Here is a 25,371-nt window from a genome sequence, read left to right on the forward strand (position 1 = left end):
CAAGGCAAACACCCTACCTGCTGCCCAAGTGCCAAAAACAGATAAGCGGATAAAGAAACTATGGTACATCTACACAGTGGAATACTATGCAACCGTTAGGATAAAATTAAGTCATGAAATTTGCTCATACAGGAATGGATATGGAGAGTATCATGCTGCATGAAATGAGTCAGTGGGAGGACAGACATAGAATGATCGCACTTATTTGTTGAAATGAGGGTTAATAGAACTGGTCCGGGGTAGGAAGCTTGCCACAAGGGGGTGGGAGTTTGGGGGAGTGAAGTTAGGACAGAGAAGGGGACACTATAACAATGATGGTTGGCAATGACCACTCTGGACAAGAACTGGGTACTGAAAAGAGGTAGAGTGATATGCATGATAGCCCTTTAGTAATGGTATTGCAAACCACAGTGCCTAAAAGGGGAAAAGAGGGGGGGGGAGGGAAAAAGATAAGCATTTGCCATAGAGGCAGGCCTTGGGGGTGGGGGAGATTTGGAGGGAAAGGGGGACATTGGGTGGGATGGGTGTTAGAATACTATATGACTAAAATTATGAACAATTTTGCAACTGTGTAACTATCTCACTGTGATTCAAAAATAAAAAAAATTACATGCTTGTTAATCAGCTGATTATGCTATCATTCAGGCTTTTGGTCAAGAATAGTCTGTTAGTTTTTGAAGTCTTTAAGTCATATTGGAGGGGGCCAGGGCTATGGCTCAGAGGCAGGGCACTGACTTTCACTATGTAACATTCTGGGTGTCACCCTTGGCACTGCACCTGGCCCTCAGATTGCTATACTTGAATTGCCCAGGAAGTTAGAGCTCAAATTATCACACTGCACAAAGGTCCACTGCAATTTGCTTTTATGCTTGGTAGTTTTCAATAATACACATTATTAATTAGTTATGCTTTTTTTTTTTTTGGGTCACACCTGGCGATGCACAGGGGTTACTCCTGGTTCTGCACTCAGGAATTACTCCTGTGCTCAGGGGACCATATGAGATGCTGGGATTTGAACTCGGGTCGGCCGCGTGCAAGGCAAACGCCCTACCCACTGTGCTATCACTCCAGCCCCTAGTTATGCTTTCTTTTTTTGGGGGGGGGAAGGTCGTTTTGTATTCTGGGCCATATCCAGTGATGCTCGGGAATTTCTCCTGGCTCTGCACTAAGAAATCACTCCAGGTAGTTCTTAGGGGACCATATGGGGTGCCAGGGATCAAACCTGGGTCAGTCGCATGCAAAGCAAATGCCCTACCTGCTGTTCTATAGCTCCAGCCTCACAAAGCTATAATCTTGTGGTAATAAGTAGCACTATACAAAAATTGAATTCTACAAAACAGAACCACATCAAGGTCCCAGGGAATTGTACTCAGATCATTCATTCTTGTTTGCAGAATCAAAAATAAATGCAGCCACACAGCTCCATACTCTGTGATGCTAAAATAAAGATACTTTTAGAGGGACTGGAGCAACAGTACAGCGGATAGGCTCTTTCCTAGCACAGAGCAGATATGGCTTGGACCCCAACCACACCATTCAGTACCCTCAACACCAGGAGGAGTGATTGCTGAGCACAGAGCTATCTGATTTTCAAAATAACTGATGGAGCCAAGTTCTTTTTTCTTTTTTGGTTCTTTTTTCTGCTTTTTGGGTCACACCCAGTGATGCACAGGGGTTACTCCTGGCTCTGCACGCAGGAATTACCTCTGGAGGTGCTCAGGTGACCATAAGGGATGCTGGGAACCGAACCCATGTTGGCCGCGTGCAAGGCAAACAGCCTACCCACTGCGCTATTGCTCCAGCCCCAAGAGCCAAGTTCCTTAAGGAATCTTTATAGCCAGCTGAATAAACTTCTATTACATCAGACCAAACAAAGTATCAACTGTTAGACAGATGTTGGCTAGTCACTAACATTGAGTCTTTCACCTGTCCCACTACACTGGAGAGCCCTCTGAGGAACAGCCCACAGAATATACTTCTTCAGGCCAATGATATTGCCTGGTACGAAGTAGGCTCATAATAAGAAAATCAAGCAAAGTGGTCAAAAGTTGAACAAATTCATGCACAAGAGGGAATGATGTTCATATACTATGATACAGAGAGTAAGTGAAAAGGCTCTAAATTGCGATGAGTAGTAGGAAACTTATCTTACTGATTTATGAAAAAGGATGAATAAAAATGTGTTTTTAAAAGTGAAACAATTTGGAATTTACAGTCAATAGCTTTAAATAATGAAAGGTTGGTTAAATAAATCATTGGGAAGATGTAACAAACAGCAAAAATTCCAGTTATTTGGTCTTGTGCTTAATTAGTCTTCTTATAACAGTAACTTTATTCTCTTTTCTATGGTTCAACTTCACATAGGATTTATTGTGCAATCTTAAGCCACAAAAATACATGTCCCTCGACTAACTACACTTAAGTAAAGAGTATCACAAAGAGGAGAAGCAACTGAACTAATGAGATATCAATGAAATAAACAATTGGAAAAAATTATGCTACATTTTAATAAAATTTAAATTAAATTTTTTTTAATAAAAGGATCTTCCCTCGGGGCTGGAGTGATAGCACAGTGGACAGGGTGTTTGCCTTGCACATGGCCGACCCGGGTTCGATTCCCAGCATCCCATATGGTCCCCCGAGCACCGCCAGTAGTAATTCCTGAGTGCATGAGCCAGGAGTAACCCCTGTGCATCACTGGGTGTAACCCAAAAAGCAAAGAAAAAAAAGGATCTTCCCTCTAAAAGGAATTGAATGCAGGGCCTCACACAAAAGGCAAATAGTTCTAGCACTAAGACACATGACCAGACAAAAACAGTCAATTATTTAATATATTTATTTTTGGTTCTGAAGCCCAGCAGTGTTTTGTGCTTACTACTAGCTCTGTGTTTAGGGATCACTCTTGGTAGGTTTGGGGTATGTGAAGGATGCTAGGGATCAAACCCAGGGTTGCTCTGTGCCTGGCAAGTACACAATATTACCTCTCTGGCCCCATTTATTAGAACTGTTTTAATAGTTCCAGGGACTGAATCCAGAGTCTCACACATGTAAGCGAAAGTTCTAGTGTCAACCTACATCCCCGATCTAAAAATTAAAAAAGAATTTTGGGTGGCAAGTAGTTTGGGGGTATACTGGTGATATTTAGAGCTTACTCATGGTTCTGCACTCTGGGATCACTCTTGGCCTGGACTGGGGGGATCATACACGGTTATGGGAATCAAACCCAAGTTGTCCACCTGCCAGGCAAGCACTTAACCTGCTATACTATCTTTCCGACTCCTAATACTTAAAACTTTTAACAGCAGCATCATACTCTACAGCACTCCATGCACCAGAAAAGAAAAAACAAAAATGTGTCCCTCTATATATCATGTGAACACGGGCTATGGGACGTGGTCTAACTCAGGCCATTTTCAGCACATTGTTGGTTTTGAGAGAGAATACATATCCTCTCAAGCCCATGCTATCGACATTGCTGAGTGTAATAATTTTCAATATGCAAAAAATAGCATATTGTTTAATATGCTATTGTTTAATATGCTACTATAAATAGTATCATATTATAGTAGCATATTGTTTAATATGCTACTATAAATAATATAAATAGTATCATATTATAGTAGCATATTGTTTAATATGCTACTATAAATAGTAGCCAATCTGGACTACTTAGTACCATGAGTAGCTCCGGTGGTACTCGAGGCCCCAAGGTCTGGCCTTTTGGTCATGCCCAAGGACATGTGCCTTTGAACTGCATCCCCAGACTTTTAATGCTTAATTATTACTTGTCATAAAGTATCTATAGTGTCAAAAAAACAAAACTAGGAGTACCTCAGCACTTCCCTCCGGTCTCACTACATGTACCGGGAACTCAGCAGCAGAGTACCTGCCTTGCGTATGTGAGGCCCTGGGTTCGAGCCCTGGATCTGACAAATACAAAATAAATTGCCCACCGGCACCCCCGCAACTAGAATATCTAACTACACAGATGCTTAGATGACCTATTTGGGAAGGAGGGCGGCTTCTCAGCAGTGCTCAGGGAGTCTGCAGCCGCTACCTACAGGCTCACTGGCCAACCATGGTGACGCAGTGCTGGGGGTCCACCCTGGATTAAACCTGAATCCTTGCACACAAAAAGTATGTGGTGCTTAAAGCTCTCTTCCTAGTCCTAGACAACCAATAGAAACAAATAAATAAATAGATAGATAGATAGATAGATAGATAAATAAATAAATTTAAGTGCTAGAACCTAAACCATGCCCATTTTGTGTGTGCGGGTGACATGAGGCTCTGCCACTGGCTCCTCCTGGCAGTGCTGGGGGAGTGCTCCTGGTGGTACTCAGCCCACGGAACTACCTTTCTGGCACTAAACTTATTTTTATGGTGCACCTTTCTAAAGACTAAAGTCAGGAATCATGAAGTGAGTGGGCTGTCTTAAGGTAAGGTACATTTTGAGAAATTTTGTAGCTGAGAGCAGGTAAGAGCTAGCACAGTAGCAACTGAAGGGAGTAAGGGCAACTGAAAGAAAATGGTAATTTCTCTCATAGCACCTTCCAACAGCAGTACAAATGAACCAAGTATCTGACTGCCAAATCCTCTGAAAACTCTCTTTAGCATTTCCATTCCCTTATCATAATAACTACCCAAATTCAGGCCTTATTAGCTCCCAAACGCTACAGACTTAGCAAAAGTAAGATAGAATTAGTTAAGATGGTAGGCAGAGGTGAAAGTAGAAGACTTAACAGGGCTGAGCTCTAGAAGCACACGGAAGCCAGACAGGTAGAACAAGGTTAAGGCACTTGCCTTGCACACAGCTGATCTGGGTTTCATCCTGGCAGCTTAGGTTTTCCCAATCACCTTAACTAATTCTAATTCTTCTATTGCCAGAGCATTAAAAAAAAAAGTGATTAAACATCTACTTCCTGTGATTATTCCCTTGTTGTCTGAGGAGAACAGTTTAAATTCCATAGCCAGGCATGCGAAGATGTTCACAACTTGGTTTCAGTATGTTGGGTTTTTTTGTTTTTTTTTTTAGGTTTTGGGGTCACATCCAGTGATACTCAGGGGTTATTCCCTAGCTCTATTTAGGAATTATTTCTGGTGAGTTCACAGGACCAAATGGGGTGCGGGGGATTGAACCTGGGTTGATCAAGTGCAAGGTATGATCTTCCCTGCTGTACTATCTGCCCAGTGCCTGTTTATTGGTTTCTGGATCACACTAGAGTACTCAGGGCTTACTTCTAGCTCTATGCTCAGGGATCACTCTGGCAGGGCTTGGGGTCCATACGAGGTGCCAAGACGAACCTGATGGGCAGTGCCTTCCCCCTTTCTTCTTCTCTGGCCCCTCACTATGCATTTTTAGAACAGACCCCTATTAACTCTTCTACTCTCACTGTTCCCTACATTTGTGAACTTTGCTTAAAATGCCTTCTCTCTGCATTTACTTAGAGAACTAAAGCATGCCTCACAAAATGAGATTGTACTGCTCTGAATATACCTAGGTTTGTATACTTTGTATTGAAACACTAGCTCCATATTTTTGTATTCTCTGATGAAAGATGACATTATCTCTTCAGTCTGGCTAGATAATAGATATGTATGAATGAATGGAAACAAGAGTAATCAAAGATTACTCTTGGTAAAATAAATACATACCAACCTAACTATCAAATCTAAAACCTCCAATTTTTCTTCATTTATTCATTCTTATTTTGGAGGAAAGGGGACCACCTAAGCAGTGCTCACCAGGCCTATGGGCTACTTGCAGACATGCTCAGGCAAGCAGGCTGTGGGTTCAATGCCATGGCTTGAAGACGCAGAGCTGCTGGGGTTTGTGGTGTGGGGCATCACCCAGATCATCTCCAGTGATGCTTGTAAGTCATGCAGTAGCAGAACTCTGGACCCCAGCTCGTGAAGAGAATTCATCTTTGATTACTGAGCTCTCTATCCAGCCTTCAGAAACCCCTTAAGGCTCAACACCAATCTCTGCTCCTCCAAGAATCATTAATTAGTTTAAATCACAATGAATGATTGCAGTGGCAGATTAAAAGGGGAGGCATCACTTAATCATTTGTACCCCTTTCAGCATTAAAATACTCTATACTGCTTTCTCAGAGGTGGGATGGGCTACATCCTGACACCTCCCTGAACTTCCCAAAGCCTTGGAAGTCACATCCACACCTGAAAGCTGCCACTTAGTTAAAAAGGCTACTCCAGCTGTACCTTGCCGATGAAAATACTGAACTCCCTTTACAAGCACAATGGCTACTTAGTACCTGTATGGCAAACCATAATGCACAAAGGGGAGAGGGGACAGAGAAAGAGACAGACAGACAGACAGGCAGGCAGAAAGGAGACAGGGAGAGAGAGAAGAGAGAAAGAGAGAAAAGTACCAGCCAGAAAAGTAAGCTGGGGGGGGGGGGGCATCGGAGAAACTGGTGATGGAAAATGTACACTGGTGGAGGGATGGGTACTGGAACATTGTATAACTGAAACCCTATCATGAACAGCTATCTCAAGGTGCTTCAAAAAGATGCTCTGTATTTCACCATTCAGAATTCTGCTCAACAGAAGAGAAGGCATGTACCAACTCCTAGTCCACCTGTCCTCATTACAGTACAGAGTTAACTCTGAACTGTATGTATATATGTATGTATTTATCTATCTATCCCCAACAATGTGTGGACCGACATTTATTCAGTGTAGATGCTAATAAATATTAAAGATAGGGTTGGCAAACTTCCTAGAAAAGGACAAACAAAAATCAAGTTTGGCAGACAGAGACAATATGTAAACAAATGAGCACTGCTCATTTATAGCATTCACATAAAACTATGTGCCATGAAATGCAATTCTTGTTTTTTCCAGCTTATTAAGGAGGAAAACTTATTTATAATTAATCACCAGCAATACAAAACAAGAAACAGCCAGACGTAGTCCAGATAATTGGCCAATCCCTTTACAAGTCATTCTTTTTATTATTCATGTGATAATGCCTGGGGATGTCCATGCATAATTTAGATGGACACATGACTCCAGATTGCAACACATTCCCAGGTAAAGTATATCAAAATGGGGAAACCTGGGGACACTGGTGCTGGGAAATGTACAATGGTGGAGGAACAGGTGTTGGAACACTGTGTGACTGAAACCCAATCATGAACAGTTTTGTAAAGGTCAAAAAATAAACAAATAAAAAAAAAAAAGCATATCAAAATACCTGCGTTCAGCACGTTCCTTCTTCTTTAAGGCAACATCTAAATCCTGCAACTGTTCTTCCAATTTCTCACATAACAATTTCTGAAATAGTGAAACAGATGAATGCCATTGTGAAATCCCTCTCAAAGCACTGTCACTGGCACACTGCTCTGAGAGCTGACAGGGGCACCCAGTGAAAGAATGGATCTTTATTCTAGAGAGATGCTGCAGCACACGTTGATCTGAAGACAAACTTTATATTTTTTAAGTAAAGCACATGGCAGAAATTTAAACCTTGCCAAGTAACATATCCCGTAACCACCAAACTGCTTAAAGTAGTTTTAGAGGGCTGGAGACAGAATAGCATTTAAGGCACATGCCAGGCATATAACCAGCCAGGATTGGAGTCCTAGAATCAAATGGTCTCTTAGCTGGGGGTACTGTGGGGGTCCCCACACTGCAAGGCCTGCAGGACCACAGCCTCAAGACTTATAATGAATCACCACCCAGTTGACTGAAATTTGCTGGTGCGGTGCCCAGACCTCCTGAGCACTATAAAGGAGGTATCGGGGACCACAGATAAAGTTGCAATGGTTAGAACCTGCCTGGTTGTGGGCTCCTAGTTCAATCACTAGTTCCAGGTGGTTCCCCACAACCAGATATGGCTCTGATGGTCCACAGCACTGTTGGTCTAAGCCCAAGAATACCCCCCAGTCAGGTAGTCTTTCTCCTCAAGACCCCTGAACAATAACTGTGAGTCCCACTTATTCATCATGCACACTTAAAATAACCAAAACAACAACAAAAATAAATGTATGCCAACAAGCCCAAAATAAAAACTATCACCAAAAACCTAAGAGGCAAGATCCCAAGCCCTTGCTTTCCTGTTTCTTTGGTTTTGGGTGCAATACCAGCTGTGCAAGGGGGAGAAAAAAGGGGGCTATTACTGAATCTGTGCTCAGGAGTCCTTCTCAAGCTTCCAGGAGTTGGCTTGGCATCTGCACACAAAGGGCGCACACAGCCCTGTGAGCAAGCTCTCTGGCCCCAAATACTAATTTTTAAAAGATATTTTTGGCAGCGGAGGGGCAGGTAGTAGGGTGGGTTGGGCCATACAACAATCTGGGGGTGCTCAGGGGCTATTCCTGGCTCTGTGCTGGAGACTCTAGGTGTGCCGTACAGGGTGTAGCAACACGTACCAGCATCACCAAATCCAAAAGCATTTTATTTGTTTGTTTTTTTGTTTTGTTTTTTTGCTTTTTTTGGGTCACACCTGGCAATGCACAGGGGTTACTCCTGGCTCTGCACTCAGGAATTACCCCTGGCCGTGCTCAGGGGACCATATGGGATGCTGGGATTTGAACCCGGGTCGGCCGCGTGCAAGGCAAACGCCCTACCTGCTGTGCTATCTCTCCAGGCCCCCAAAAGCATTTTAAAAGCATACCTTATGTACAAAATATAATGGTGAAATTAAAATCACAATTTTAATGTATTTATTTTAAAATTTTGGCCACACCAACTGGTTCTCAGGGTTTACTCCTGGTTCTGTGTTCTTGGCCCTGCTTGTGGGAGGGACTATATGTGGTGTCAGGGACCAAACCTGGTTTGGCAGCATACAAGGCCTTACCCTCTGTGCTATTGCTCCAGCACTGTTTTTAAAAAGAAAAATGATAGGGCCTAGAGAGATAGAACAGTGGATAGGGAACTTGCCTTGCACACAGCCAACCTGGGTTTGATCCCCAGTATCCCACATGGTCCCCCCCCCCCCCCAGTCCTGTCATGAGTGAGCCCTGAGCACCACTGGCTGTGGCACCAAACCAAACCAAAACAAACAAAAAGAGATTGGAAATCCACAAAACCATGCCACAAGACTACAGGGTCAAACATAGCTGGAAAAGAGGACCAAGGAACCTCATAAGTGCCAGAGCACATGCTTCCCAGGAAAGGGCCCTGAGCTTGGAACTCCAAGCTTTACTGAGAATGGTACAAGTAGTCTCCAGCACCAGTACCAGTGTGGCCCCAAAACAAGATAAAGAAAACAAAGGCAGAAACAGCGCAACCACCACGAGTTAAAGAATGAAACTGCTAAGGATGTGCTAAGCTGCAGAAATGTAGCTGATTAAGGAATGCATAAAATGTGGTGAAGGGGAATCCAAACCAGGAACCCTGAGAAACCACTGGGCATGGGGTGAGGTGTGTGTGTGTGTGTGTGGGTTGGGGTGTGTGTGTGTGTGTGTGTGTGTGTGTGTGTGTGTGTGTGTGTGTGTGTGTGTGAGGAACCCTGAGAAACCACTGGGCATGGGGTGAGGTAGGGGTGTGTGTGTGAGATGGTGGTGGTGACCAATAACCAGAGAATTGGGGCCTAATGAGCAAGTCTAACATGTACTGAGCTTCGGTGAACCCCTGGTCCTAGGAGCACTGTAGTGCCCAAGTAGCACTGCATTGGCGTGCACTGAATCACGGCCCCACCTGGCCAATAACTGCTCTAAGACCCTAGACTTCCTGAAGACTGTGGGGGAGGCCCAACAAGCAAAGAATAACCAGACAACTGGAGAAATGAAGTTGTGCTAGGCCATACATGTTGGCAAGGGGGGCAGAACCATTCTCCATCAGGAATGATCATCAGAGGAGGGCGAAGGCAGGCGGTATGATAGCCACTGTCACAGGAGTCACACAGAAGAATCTGAAAAGAACCGAGAAGAATATTAACCTGACTGTGGCTAAGCCTCAGTGACACTTATGCATTTCTAAGTTTTATACTTTGTATACTACAGCATTTCTAAGTTGTATACTGCAAACTCACTGGATAAAGCATGAAAAAGATCTGATCATGAAGGACCTGACACACTGCATAAAACACAAAACCACAAAAATATTATACTATACAACTTAGAAGGCAAATCCATTCTAAGCAAATGACCACCCTCTGAAAGTGTACCACTATGATATGGTCTCTGTAACAGAGTTTTACAGCCATGAGTTACTCTATCATAGGGCTTTAAAAATACAAGTAACTTCCAATTAAAGTAACATTTCCACAATGAGAAACATTATTGGTACAAAGAAACATTTAAGATGTAAATTCAAATATGGAAGGAGCTGAGGTATAAAAAGAAACAAAACTATACATAGAACCATTATATAAAAGCTAACAATAATCAGCCTAAAGTAGATATTATTTAAGACAACCAATTCTCTAAAACAAAAACGGTACATTCACAAATATTTCACTTTTAAAAAATAACAAATTTAGTTTTAGAGAAGAGTTGGAATGATAGCAGAGTTCTCATAAACCTTTTATTCAGCTTCTGTGAAACCTCTTCCATAATCATGGTATGTTAATGAAAACTAAGAACATGAGGCCCTGGTCCTGAGAACTCAAGGCTATAAGCTACATTCAGAACTTGAACCCTGAGGTCAGATGGGTTTCCCAAAGCACATGGTCACTAATGTGGCCATGCATTTCTTTGCATCATTATATCTCACAGAGAGGTTACAACAACATTCTAACTTCAGTTGCCTATCCACATAACAACATACAAAAGCCATCTCCAGTGTGCAGGTCACAATGGGAAAGCAACACAAAACCTTACCATGCTTAGTGATGAAGGTAGTAACCCTGAAGACAACACCTGATATATGGCTTTAGAGAAGAAATGGTGTGGGTCTTTTAGGAGCTCAAAGAAACAATGGAACAGACAGCCAATAAAAGGCAAGAGGATATATGAGAGCAGAAATAAGAAAACTACAAGTAGAAATAGCAAAACTAAAGAATCTGGTAGGTGGCAGGAAAAACTCACCAGAAGGTCTTAGCAGCAGAGGAATAGTAGCTAAGGATAAAACTAGTGAGCACCAAGATGAAATGAAGATAACCTCCAGAAAACAGAGGGAGGGAGGAAGGGAGGGAGGGAGGGAGGGAGGGAGGGACGGACAAACATACATCAGACAAAAACTCTGAGATCAATTAAAGAGGAAGCACCTGGGAATCATGGAGGTTCAAAGGGACAGGAAGGCAGCCTTGATGAAGAAGCAATAGTCAAAGACATCACTGCAAATCTGGAAAGTGCATGCACCCAGTTTGGATCTCTTTTAAGAGGTACCAGTTAAAAGAGATTAAAATGAAAATACTCCAACACACATCCTAATCAGAATAACAGAAGCCACAGACAGCGATAGTTAAAAACAAAACAAAACAAAAAATACAAAAACAAAAACTCAGTGAAATAGAGGCCTCACCAAGAATACTTTAACCAGCCAAACTATCATTCGGATTTGAAGGAAAGATACACATCATGGTTAAATAGCAGCTCAAGAACTGTGTAGACAAACCACAACACCCAAAAGGAGAGAAAGAGCAACTGGGAACGCCCTGCCACAGAGGCTGGGTGTGTGTGGGGGGATGGGGTGGGGTTGGTGGGAGGGATACTAGGATCACTGGTCGTGGAGAATGGGCACTGGTGGAGGGATGGGTACTTAATCATTGTATGATTAAAAGAACGTAAGTTTGTATGATTAAAAGAACATGTATGATTAAAAGAATCATTGTATGATTAAAAGAACGTAAGAACGTAAGTTTGTAAGTCTGTAACTGTACCTCATGGTGATTTATTTAAAAATAAAAAAATTTAAAAAAAAACTGAGAAAGGGGCTGGAGTGATAGCACAGAGGGTAGGGTGTTTGCTTTGCACGCGGCCAACCTGGGTTTGAATCCCAGCATCCCATATGGTCCCCTGAGCACCGCCAGAGGTAATTCCTGCAGAGCCAGGAGTAATATAACCCTGTGCATCGCCGGGTGTGACACCCCCCAAAAAAATAATTTTGAGAAAAAAAAAACTGCATTAACTTGAAACCACATCTACATGGAAAACTAAAAGGGCCACTCTAAGAGAAGACAAATCTCACAAACACATCAAACTTTTAAAAGACAGCATAAAACTCCACAATAATAATCTCACTTAATGTCAACACACGGGACACCAAGTAGTATAATGGGTTAGGAAAGTGAATCCAACCTTCTGCTGCTTACAAGAAACACATTTGAACAGTAAGGGCAGACACAGACTCAAAATCAAAGGCTGGAAAATTAGAGATGGACATCCTTGATGAACATAGAGGCAAAGATCTTCAACAAAATATTAGCAGATCGAATCCAACAAATCGTGAAAAGACCATACACCATGACCTAGTGGTATTCATTCTAGGTATGCAAGGGTGATTTAACATACACAAGTCAATCGATGTAATACACCATATTAATATAAGAAAAAAGAAAAGTCATATAATCACATCATTAGATGCAGAAAAAGAATTCAACAAGATCTAAACCCATTCATAATAAAAACAAAACTCTCAATAAAATGGGAATTAAAGGAACTTTCGTAAACATAGCAAAGCCATTTACCACAAACCCACAGCAAAATATTATATTCTGTGGGGAAAAACTAAAAGTCTTCCCCTTAAGATCAGGCAGAAGACAAGTTGCCCACTCTCACCACTTCTATTCAATATAGTATATACGTTTCCATAGTAATTAGGCAAAATAAAGATATTAAGAGCTCACATGGTGAATCAATAAAAGAATTAAAAAAATAATAATAAAAAATATTAAATAAAAAAAAAAGAGCATTCATATAGGAAAAGAGGAAGTTAAGCTATCATTACTTCCAGACGATATAATACTAAGAAAATACTAAGGACTACATAAAAGCTCCTAAAAAGAAAATATTTGTACAATAAGTGGCAAGCTACAAAATTAACATACAAAAGTCTCTAGCTTTCCTACATGTAAATAATGAAATAGAAGAGAGAGAGAGACACATTAAACAAAATCCCATTTACTATTGTGCCTCCGGAAATCAAGTACTTTGGAATTAGCTTGACTAGAGAGGTGAAGGACCTATACCAAGAACTACAAAAAGAGGGCACAAGGAAATAGAAACAAAGCCCCTGCTCATGGATTGGGAGGATTGATACTGTCAAAACGGCAACATTACCCAAACAAACTTAATACAGACTTATTGCAGTCCCTAAAAAGATAGCCATGACATTTTCCCAAAGATCAAATTTCCATGACATTTAGATGGAAGAATAAATCTTCCCAAATATTCCCAAATAGCTAAAGCAATCCTCAGGAAAAAGATGGGAGGCATCACTTTCCCCATCTTCAAACTGTACTATAATTAATACAGTAATTAAGATAGCATGGTACTAGAATAAGGACAGATTGTCAGATCAACGAAATAGAATAGAAAATGTAGAGGTATATGGTCAGTTAATCTTCAATAAAGGAGCAAAAAATATGGAGGAGAAAGGAAATTTTCTTCAATAAATGGTGGTGGGAAACTGGCTGGCCATATGCAAAAAAAAAAAAAAAAAGAACTTGGACCTCTTTCTAATGACATGCACAAAACAGATCAAAATGGATTAAAGACCTAGATATTAGACCTAAATCCATAAGTTACATACAGGAAAATAAAGGCAGAAGTCTCCATGAAAATGAAGCAACAGCATCTTTAAGGATGAACAGAACTGACCAAGCAAGTAGAAGCTAAGATAAATAAATGAGACTATATTAAACTAAGAAGATTCTGCATTTCAAAAGAAACGATGATGAGAATACAAAGACAGCCCACAAATTGGGGAAATTATTTACCCACCATTCATCCAAAAAAGGGTTCATATCTAAGACACACAAGTCACTAATAGAATTCTACAAGAAAAGGACATCAAAACCTATCCAGAAAATGGGGAGAAGAAATGAATAGGAAGTTATTCAAAGAAAAAAATACAAACGGCTAACAAGCATATGAAAAAATGTTCTAATCTTCAGAGAAATACAAATCTAAACAATAATGAGATACACCTCAGAGATTGGTACTCATCAAAAAGAACAATCGGTGTTGGCAAGGATGTGGGGGAAAAGGGAACCTCATTCACTGTTGGTGGGAATGTCGACTGATCCAGCCTTTTCGGAATACGAAATTTTTCTGAAAAACAGGAATTAAGCTTCCATGCAATCCAGCAATACCACTCCTGGATTGATATAGCCCTTGGGTCCAAAAGCACAATGCAGAAAAGAAATTGGCACTCTTGTGTTTACTGAAACACTATATACAGTAGACGAAATATGGAAACAACTGAAATGCCCATGAACAGAGGACTGGACAAAGAAACTATTGTACATGTATACAATGGAATACAACTGAGCCTTAATAAAGTTATGCAATTTGCTGCAATGTGGATGAATTTGGGGAGTATCAGGTTGAGTGAAATTAGTCCAAGGAAGTGAACAGATTAAGAATGATGCCTCTCATATGTGGGATAGAAAGAAACCAGGTAGGGGAATATCAAATATCCATTGGCAATACAGGGATGCAATAAAGAGCTTGGCACTGGGCCAGGAGAGGGAAGGATAAGTTAGTAAGGAAACTAGGACAATGGGGGAAGGGAAAATAATGAACACTAGCGAAAGGACTGATGTTAGAAGACTATATGCCTGAAAATCATAAATATCTTTTTAACTTTGTAACTCACTGTGATTCAATAAAAAATACACCAGTAATATTTACTAAATAGCAAACTTTGTACCGGTTTTCCCACTGATGTCCTTTGTTTTCTGATTTTAGAATCCAATCCAGAATATTACATTAGTCATGTCCCTTTAATCTGTAAAATTCTTGGTGTCCCACATGTTGCACTGGTTATATTATACAGCTTTTCGACAGTTCCTAAAATAGCACACAATCACTTGATTGAACTAGAATTTAAAGGCTTTTGAGATTACCCGAGCAAAAGTGCCTTGATCAATGCCTTACAACTAGGAAAATATGGTATCAGTATGGCTTATTATTGGTTATATTATATAACACTGTTTGCTCATGATGAGGTTTACAGCATTTGATTCATTCAATTTTGTGGTGTGGTCACATGCTGTAGCCTTTCATCTATTCAATGTTGTTGGGGAGGGGAGTGCAGAGTGAGAAGGAATGAGTGTATTCTTGTGCTGCAGTTTGAGGCCAACTTTACCCTTAACCATACAAACCACTGCCACTTTCTACCATTGCCATTTGTAAAATGGCTCACTGACTGATTACACAGGCATAAATGAATTAATTTGTGCAGCGGATTCCACTTATCACATGGTTTTTATGATAAAATACCATCTAGATTTCTCATTATTGTGTTTATTGGGTTACTCTTGTTGGTGCGTGAAGGGCTTTAGCTCTGCATTCATGGATCACTACTGACAAAGGTTAGGTTACCATGAGATGCCAGAGACTAAACCAGGCTGGCAGTATGCAAGGCAAATGCCCTACTCACTGTACTATCTCTCCAGCCCCAATCTAAATCTCTTACAACAAAATCTTAAGAACTTATTTCTAGAACAAATTTCAGAATTTATCATTCAATGGAAAAGATCATATAGTATTTCCAAGCCAAAGGAGATAATTTATTTGGAAAATGTGGAGTTCTATGCTCAATGAAATTATTGCTTTTATACTTTAAGTTCAATGTAAAGAAGGGTCGTGTCTTTCTGTTTTTTGAGGGGTCACATCTGAGCTTCATTCCTAGTGGGGCTCAGGGGATGTCATGCAAACCCTATCTGCTGTATTGTCTCTCCAGCCTAAATGGCAACGTCTTTTTAGCATCAAATCCCTATCACTTTTAGCACACAATAGTTGCTTGAAATTTTGATTTGAGGGTTATTTTTAAGCACTGTTGCACTGTCACTGTCATCCCGTTGTTCATCCATTTGCTCGAGCAGCACCAGTAACGTCTCCATTGTGAGACTTGTTACTGTTTTGGCATATCAAATATGCCACACGTGGGTGGGATACTCTTGGTAGCTTGCTGGGCTCAAGAGGGACAGAGGAATCAAACCCGGGTCAGCCATGTGCATGGCAAACCCCTACCCGCTATGCTATATCACTCCAGTTCAGTTTGCCTTGCATTTTAAAGCATTTTGCATAAAAAGACACTACTTGCTGGAGTATGGGTAGGGGACTTGCCACAAGATGGTCCCTAAGTTCTGCCAGGAGTGATCCTTTAGTGTAGAGCTCTGAGCACCAAAAATTGGTGGGGCCCTCAAAAACCAAAAAACAACATAAAGAAAGACAGTAGCACTGTCATCCCGCTGTTCACCGATTTGCTCGAGCGGGCACCAGTAACGTCTCCATTGTGAGACTTGTTACTATTTTTGGCATATCAAATACACCAGAGGGAGCTTGCCAGGCGCTGCCCTGTGGGCGGGATACTCTCAGTAGCTTGCTGGGCTCTCTTAGAGGGATGGAGGAATTGAACCCAGGTTGGCCACGTGCAAGGCAAATTCCCTACCCGCTCTGCTATTGCTCCAGACCTATAAAGAAAGACACTACATAGAATCTTCAGTTGCTAGTGGTGTTCTCTTCAGCACCATGACTAGCAATGGGGTTTTCTGTGCAATTATTTATGTGACTAAATAAATTTAGAAATTTCTGTGTGTGTTCCAAGCATGACTGTCTCCATCTCTTTAATGTCTGCTCGACACATTTCACTTCTCTTTTTTTTGGACATCTATTGTTGCTTCAGAAAAAATGCACTCTGAATTTACAAAGACACAGGAAAATAGTAGGAATAGTAGACAAGAGTTGTTTTCCTTTCACTTGGTAGGTAAAAAATGCCACTACAGCAAATTTTCTTCTGGACCTTCACACAAAAACCTAAAATGATTCTGAAAATGCATTTAATGACTCTGACTGCTTTAAGAATCTGTACCTCTTTAAATTACCTTTTACTACTGGGATAGAACAAATTTCACTAAGGACTTTAAACATTAAGAAAACAACAAGTAAGCCAGAAATAATTTCAGTTTAACACACAACAGATAATTGTGCTAGTTTACTTTACATAATTTGTTAAAAAACAGCTCTTAGGGGCAGTATGTGGCATTATTTAAATTTAATGGTAAGGAAATCAATATACAAAAAAAAAAAAAGCAAGACCAGGGGCAGATTGACAGAACAACAGGTAGGGCATTTGCCTTGCACTTGGCCAAGCTGAGTTCAATCCCTGGCACCCCATATAGTCCCCTGAGCACCACCAGGAGTAATTACTGAGCAAAGAGCCAGAAGTAACACCTGAACATTGCCTGGTGTGACCCAAAATCCAAAACAAAACAAGGCCAGCTGAGAAGCGGTAGAAGGGAGGGCCGCCTCGTCTGTTCCTTTCCCGTCAAAGCACCCTGTTTCCTAGGAAAAGAGCCACAGAGAAATTCCCCAAGCTTTCTCCTCTACAACATAACACCCAACTGGAAGTGTCCCTGTGTCCCTCTGTCTGTTTATTTTTACTCCCTATTAAAGTGGCATTTGTCTTGAAAATAAAGACAACAGTTATAAAGCATGGGGTCTAACAGGTGTTCTTTCAGTAGGCTTAAGAATGCCCAGGTGATGCTATTTACACACAGACACACATGCATATATGTACACATATATATGTATGCATATACATATACATGTTAAAAATTGGTTTCCATGGTTTCCATTACTTTTGAAAAAACACACTTCCTAGGTTAAGAAAATTCCATGTAACATGAATATAATATATTCTACTGAATATATCTGGTATGTTAAGTTAAATACTTATTATTATTATTATTATTTAAATTGCCCATTTTCTTTCTGGGGGCAGGGGTGTGAGCAGTGGGGGGAAAAAAAAAATCACACCCGGGAAGTGCTTAACATTTTCTCCTGGCTCAGTGCTTAGGGATCATTCCTGGCAGAGCTCAAGGAAACATATGGGGTGCTGGGGATAGAACCTGGGTCAGCTGCATGCAAAGCCAGCACCTATCCACTATGCTAGCTCACTGGCTAGAAATGCCCATTTTCTTTTTTTGTTTTGTTTTGGGACAATACCCAGCAGTGCTCAAGGCTTAGTCTTTGCTCTGCATGTAAAGATCACCTTGGTAGAATTCAGAGGACCATACAGAGTGCCAGGGAACAATCCCAGGTTGGACGCATGCAAAGTAATAGTACCAACTGCACTATTGCTCTGGCCCCAAGAACGGTCCTTTTCTAAAACAACATTCTTCAACTTTTTCCCACCTGCAGACCAGCATCTGTTCTGAAAACTGGTCCATGTACTGGCAGTTAGTACCTCATTAGGCAGTTAGTACCTCATATAGTACTCATTAGGTACTAACTGCCAGTACATGGCTTTCATTGGCTTTCAACCTTTCTCTACCTGTGGAACAATATGGAAATCAGGGTTTACTATGTAACTAGTGTCTGGTTTTATTGGTTTTTTTTTTTACTTAAAAAAAAAAAGCCACACAGGAATTACCCCAGTGATGCTAATCTAAGTTTTATGCTTAGGTCTGGAGGTGCTAGGAGGGTCCAGGTTCCAGCAGGGTTGAAGTGGGGAGGAGGCATGCAGTGTTGGGGGTAGAACTTAGAACCTCATGCCTGAAAGCATGTCCCAGATGTACTGAACCAGTGTGTTTTCAAAGAGAGCTCAAGAAAACTGTCAGATGTTACCTGATGCTCAGGGGCCACTCCTACCCAGTTCCTTGTTGGGGAGATGCCACTGGCAGAGGCAGGGATGGAACCAGCACCACACACAGGAATCATGTCTACTAGCTCTGTGGGCCACCTCCCTGGCCCCAAACGAAGAAAAATTTAGAAGAGGAGAAATACTCGAAGACTTTGAGGGGCTGGAGAGATAGCACAGCAGGCAGGGTGTTTGTATTGCACGCAGCCAACCCGGGTTCAATTCCCAGCATCCCATATGGTACCCTAAGCACTGCCAGGAATAATTCCTGAGTGCAGAGCCAGGAGTAATCCCTGTGCATCGCTGGGTGTGATCCAAAAAGAAAAAAAAATACTATAATAATAATAAATAGAAAAAAAAAGACTTTGATTTGTGAGGCTAAATTATAACTGTATCCTTTTTAAGCAGCAGGAATCATCAGTATGTAAGCCAGTAGAACAAAAGAAGGACCTGATCTTCTCCACAACTCGGTTATTATTTGAGAATATAGATAAAGTCTATTTTTACACAAAAGGCCCAGTATTAAAGAAATCTCACTGGAAGATCAATTCCAGGGTGCTCCTGGTACCCAAAGTTCCTGGTGACAGCAGATTGCTCATTTGGATCAGGTACGCACCAGTTCAGGATGGTTTGGAAGGCCACATTTTTTGCACGGTTCATCATCATCTGCTAGAATAGCTTCTTCACTTTCCTTTTCTTCTTCCTCTTCTGAAGCTATCGATGATTTCTCACTGTCAGATCCTTCACTTTCATCATTGCTGGAATATTTCCACCTGCCTCGGGTTCGAGAACCAGTCCATCGAACTTTGCCTTTGGGCTTTACCTTGTGTAAGATTAAAAATTGAATAATTTGGTAAAAAATAAGTTGGAGTAAAGGGAAATTACTGTAGCTTTATCAAATGCAATTATATTTTGATATGTATTTCCATTATTTCAGGTGGAGGAAATCACAGTAAATATTTATTTATTTATTTATTTGTTTGTTTTTGGGGCCACACCCAGCGATGCTCAGGGGTTACTCCTGGCTTTGCACTCAGGAATTACTCCTGACGGTGCTTGGGGGACCATATGGGATGCCTGGGATTGAACCCGGGTCGGCTGTGTGCAAGGCAAACGCCCTACCCGCTGTGCTATCACTTCGGCCCCTACAGTAAATATTTAACTTTCCCTAGTCACAAAGCAGTCCCCTAATATCAGTATAAATAATTGTTATAGGGGCTGGAGAGATAGCACAGCAGGTAGGGCGTTTGCCTTGCACGCGGCCGACCCGGGTTCAAATCCCAGCATCCCATATGGTCCCCTGAGCACGGCCAGGGGTAATTCCTGAGTGCAGAGCCAGGAGTAACCCCTGTGCATCGCCAGGTGTGACCCAAAAAGCAAAAAAAAAAAAAAAAAAAAAAAAAAAAAAAAAAATTATAATAAGACTTTCCATAGCTCTAATTAACTACTACTAAGACATTTAGGTACTTTCCCACTTTTCTTACTTTTTAAACAATATATCCTTGCAAATATAAATTCTACACACACCTCTCTGACTGAAAAGCTTTCTCAAAGAGGACTCTGGATCAAAAGCCATACATAATTTAAATGATCTGTGATAGAGTATTCACTACATTTCACATAGCCATACAAAATTTTTAATTCACATTCTAGAAATAAACTAGAGATAAATTTTAGAAAAGCCAAAACTAATTGTCCTCATAAAAATCCCAAAAATTAAAACAAAAAAAAATCTTCAAAAAAAAAGTATTATTCAGAGAACAAGTTTACAACATTTTAAAATGCTACGAATTCCCTCGTTCCACAATATGTTGATTCATGCTTCAGTCTTACTGCATAAGCTCCCCCAAAAAACCAAGATAATTGTGGCGGGAGACATTTTAAAAGGTCACTTATGAAAGAAGTACTCTGGTGGAGAGTTAGGGGTTGTAACACTGTATATATTAACTGGGTTTTGTAAATGATATTTCTTGAAATTAACACTTTTTTAAAAAGACTAACGATAAGAAAAAAAGTAAAATTTGGAGCGGGGAGCAAAGTACATTAGGTAGGGTGTTTGCATTGAGAACAGCTGAACCAGGTTCAATCTCAGGCATCCCATATGGTCCCTTGAGCACTGCCAGGAGTAATTCCTGAGTGCAGAGACAGGAGGAGCCTCATGAGTACTGCAGGTGTGAGCCAAGCCCCCAAAAGGGGAATACTTACAATGAAGAAAAATGAAATGCGATCGCTTAAATAGAAATAAAAGTAGCATTTTAAAATTAGAACATATTACCACAGATTAGTCAACAATTTATATAAACTTAAAATATAAATGCTCCAGAAATCCCAACTCAAAATCCCAACTCTAGAGTTGTTCAAAAGATCTTCAATACTGTTTGCTTGTATAGTTAAAAACTGGAAACAACCTAACTGTCAGTTAGTAAGGAAATGATAAAGGGAAGAATTTAGAAACTGTCAGGTGCTATACTCAGAAAAAATTGACTCAATTTAGTACTGAAATATATAAATATTCAAGAACATACAAATGAATTTACAGAAAAAAGGGGTTAGAAAGAGGTGTAACATTCAAAAAACGTAACTGCTTATGGAAATTTCTCATTTCTTAAAAGTCCTACAAGTTTGATGCTACTTTAATAGTTTGCAAGAAGTAAGCATTCCTTTACTACCTGTAATAAAGAAAAGGTTTAAAATAAGATAAAATGGGGGCTGCTGTGATAGCACAGCGGGTAGGGTGTTTGCCTTGCACACAGCTGACCTGGGTTTGAATCCCAGCATCCCATATGGTCCCCTGAACACCACCAGGGGTAATTTCTGAGTGCAGAGCCAGGAGTAACCCCTGTGCATTGCCAGGTGTGACCCAAAAGGCAAAATAACAAAAACATAAATAAATAAATAAATAAATAAATAAAATCATGACCTGAAATCTAGATATTTGTTAATAACTATTGAGAAAAGATATCTCATATATAGGAGGATAAAGATACCTAAACAAATGAACAAAAAAGTTTTCTTTCTTTTTTTTTTGTTTTTGGGTCATACCCGGCGATGCACAGGGGTTACTGCTGGCTCTTCACTCAGGAATTACCCCTGGCGGTGCTCAGGGGACCATATGGGATGCTGGGATTAGAACCCAGGTCGGCCACATGCAAAGCAAACGCCCTACCCGCTGTGCTATCGCTCCAGACCCCCCAAAAAGTTTTCTTTTAATGACTGTTCCACCCAGAATAAAATGTATAACTAGGATATAAGTAAGAGGGAAAATCAAGTGGTAAATAATTCAGATTAAAACTAAAACCGCAAAGCAGGAGAAATTTGACCTTGCTTACTTTATTCTCCATTTTTTTCCAATTTTCTTTTTTGTCTGCTTTTGGCAAAGATGCTAATCCTTCTTCCACTTCATCCTCTCCTTCTCCTCTTTTTTTATCAGCTTTCTGGTCTCTGATCTCTGCCACTTTGGCTGTGGGTCGAGATATTCTTGGAGATCTCCTTAAGGTACGACCCACATTTGCTTTTTCCTCTTCTTTTTCAGTTTTCTCTTGTTTGGTTTCTGATTCTAGAATTTTGGGTGGAGACTCTGGCTTCTTCTTTCGACTGGATATCCTAATTGTTAATTTGATGCCCTCTTTCTGCCTTTCTGAGGTTATCTCTGTGCTTTCTGAGACAGTGGTTTCTTCTTCTGGAATCAACTTATATTTAAATTTGCTTTTTTGCATAGAACTCTTTGTCTCAGAAGGCTCCTCGGTGTTGGTTGTCTGAGAATAAGCCATCTCCATCTTTGTGGATTCCTGGCTGAGAACTTCTGGGGTTTCTTTTCCCTGGGGTTGGACTTCCATGGAGCCTGTGCTCTGCCGCTCATTCGCCTCATTTTCTGGGACTGATAGCTCACAGTGTCCAGTCTTGTCTGAGGCGGTAGCTGGTGCTGGTGCACTAGGAGAGTGTGGTTTGGAGGATTCTAGAGCATTCTTTGAAACCTCCTCCGGGATTGGACTTAATCTCTGTGTGTCTTTATCAAGGAAGGTCCTTTTGGACTTATCTGGCTTTTCAAGACATTCAATGATGAGAGGACGCTTATCCTTCTTACTTCTGGGAGACTTCTCTTCAAGTTTCATAGTATAAGAGTCAGCAGCAGATAAAGCACTTTTCAAAGAAAGGTCTTTTGCCCTCTCAGGAGTCTCAAGAAAGGTGTCCATTTCTGGAGCACAAGATTCCTCTGTTGACCGGATCTGAGCCTGGGTCTCCAAGACAGATGACAAATGATCTGCATCTTTCCCTTTAGGAAGCACTTCATCCTCAAGGCCACCTGTCTTCACGCTCATTATGACAGAATGTAAGGACAACACTCCACTTCCTTCCATTATCACGCTTCTTTCCTTAGAGGGGTGATAATGATCTTCCTTTGTATCACAGAACTTGGTCTCCATTTGTTCTGTCTTAAAATTTGGACTTACTCTTTCATCACTAACTTCCCCATTCACAAGCTGTTTGCCTTCATGACTCAAAGAAGTGACTGCAGAGTTTCTTTTACAAGTCTCTTCCTCTTGTTTTATTTCATCTTTTAAGAACTCTTTTGTTGGAGTAACTGATTTACACAAAGGGCCTTTGACAGGACTGTCAAAATCATCACTCAACTTAATTTCTCTTTTTTTTAGAGGTATCTTGGCTTGTTGGTCATTTTTAAGTTTCTCAGTTTCCTCTGTAGACTTCTCAATGATTTCCTGAGAAGACTTAGCATTGCCAGCAAACTCCAGTTTCTCAGGCTCTGCCTTCTCCAAGCTGCTTCTGGTCTCTTTAAGGTCTGCTTTACATTCCTTCACTTCTACTTTCATTGGTTTGACATTTTCCTTGAAGGAGTCACTTTCTTCCTTGATAATATTCTTTCCCTCATTTTCTGGCAAAGGTTTTTCTAGTTTCACAATGACTGGCAGCTTTACAAGTTCCTTTTCATCATTCTCTATTTTCACTGTAGCTTCCTCTAATGCACCACAGGGTTTAGAATGGTTTTGGGAATCTACTGACTGACATTCACTTTTCATTTTTTCTTTGTCCTTCTGCTCCTCTAAAAACAGAAAAATATTTATATTAATAAAAATATTAAGTCATAAACTAGAAAGGGATTATTTAACAAAATATACACATTCTATGAGAAGTGTAATTACTTAAAAGAGGCAGCACTTCTTATCAGTAAATATTTGACAAAAAAAAAAAAAGAAGCCGACAATACCCTTAGACAACTCTGTAGTCTAACTTCCAGAAAGCAAAAACATGCCCATGCTTTAAACTTTCAGTTTCAGTGTCTCAAGAATATTCAAATATACACCTCAAATAATGGTTCAAAAATATGAAACTAAAAATAACACAAAAAAATACTATTCCAGAAAGACCCTATTGTTTTTTTAGTTTTTTTTTGCTTTTTGGGTCACACACAAGTGATGTTCAGGGGTTACTCCTGGCATTGCACTCATGAATTACTCCTGGTGGTGCTTGGGGGGACCATATGGGATGCCAGGGACCGAACCTGGGTCGGCCGCGTGCAAGGCAAACGCCAGGCTGTGCTATAGCTCCGGCTCCAAGACCCCAAGACCCTACGAACTGTTATTTGCAAGTCACTGAATACGTCATTTCATTTAGGCAACAATAGTATGAAGTAAAAAAATGTCTGTTTTATATTTAAAATATAAAATATGTACATGCTTATAAGATTTTAAGAGAGATAAAAGATTGTAAGAGAAATACAATTGTAATATTAGAAGAAAATACAACTTTCTATAGAAAGTTTAAAAGCAGACAAAGAGGAGGAAATGTCAATTACCCTACTACCAAACTGGGATCATGATGCCTTTCATTGTTACTGAAACAGGAGAATTTTATGGCTATGCCCAGTGATGATAGGGGTCACTCCTGGCTTTGCCCTCAGGAATTAGTGCTGGCAGTGCTCAGATAATTACGGAGGGTGCTAGGGATCAAACCCAGGTTGGCCACATGCAAGGCAAACACCTGGGTCCCGGTACAAGATAATTTTCACAGATACTGAGTTTGGTTATCTTCCTCAGTATGGCGTCGTTAGAATTTAAAGTAATAAAATGCCATTATTGAACAAATCAAGTTATACTTGAGAAAAAAATGAAAATCCATTTTTACTCATTAACTATAGAGTTCCAATTTCTATGAGGTACCCAATACTACAAATTTAAATAAAACAAAGCCACATTTAGTAAACATTATTATCTCAAAATGGGATTGCTGAAATTGCAGATATACTGTAACTTTGTGCTGAGAAAAAATGAGCCTGTTTTAGGATTCATTAAGTACTGATGTCATTTTCATGGTCTCTATCCTTGGGCTGGAGTGATAGCACAGCGGTAGGGCGTTCACCTTTCACGTGGCAGACCCATGTTCAATTCCTCTACACTTCTTGGAGAGCCCAGCAAGCTACCCGAGGCTTATTTATATATCCAAAAATAGTAACAATAAGTCTCACAATGAGAGACGTTACTGGTGCCCGCTCGAACAAATCAATGAGCAACGGGATGACAGTGACAGTGACACTCTATCCTTACAAATAAAAAAAATTTACTTCTAAACAAAGTTTTATCAATTTAGGAGTTTATCACACTCTTAAAGTGATAAATGAGAGAAAGTTATATATCATAG

At 40.5% G+C, this 25,371-nt stretch overlaps 1 protein-coding gene across 3 annotated transcripts in view; it reads right to left on the reverse strand.

Annotated features, from left to right (window-relative positions):
- The window catches only part of RSF1 (remodeling and spacing factor 1), a 148,433-nt gene that overhangs the window by 18,797 nt on the left and 104,265 nt on the right, over positions 1 to 25,371 (reverse strand). For all 3 annotated transcript variants that reach the window (XM_055118650.1, XM_055118537.1, XM_055118607.1), the window contains exons 6-9: positions 22,047 to 23,776; positions 19,334 to 19,540; positions 9,773 to 9,877; positions 7,220 to 7,299 (exon numbers count right to left, since the gene is read on the reverse strand). In XM_055118650.1, coding sequence (XP_054974625.1) covers positions 7,220 to 7,299; positions 9,773 to 9,877; positions 19,334 to 19,540; positions 22,047 to 23,776 — 2,122 coding nt within the window. The remainder of the gene's footprint in view (positions 1 to 7,219; positions 7,300 to 9,772; positions 9,878 to 19,333; positions 19,541 to 22,046; positions 23,777 to 25,371) is intronic.

Source organism: Sorex araneus, chromosome 1 (assembly GCF_027595985.1).
Source record: "Sorex araneus isolate mSorAra2 chromosome 1, mSorAra2.pri, whole genome shotgun sequence".
Classification (NCBI taxonomy): Eukaryota; Metazoa; Chordata; class Mammalia; order Eulipotyphla; family Soricidae; genus Sorex; species Sorex araneus.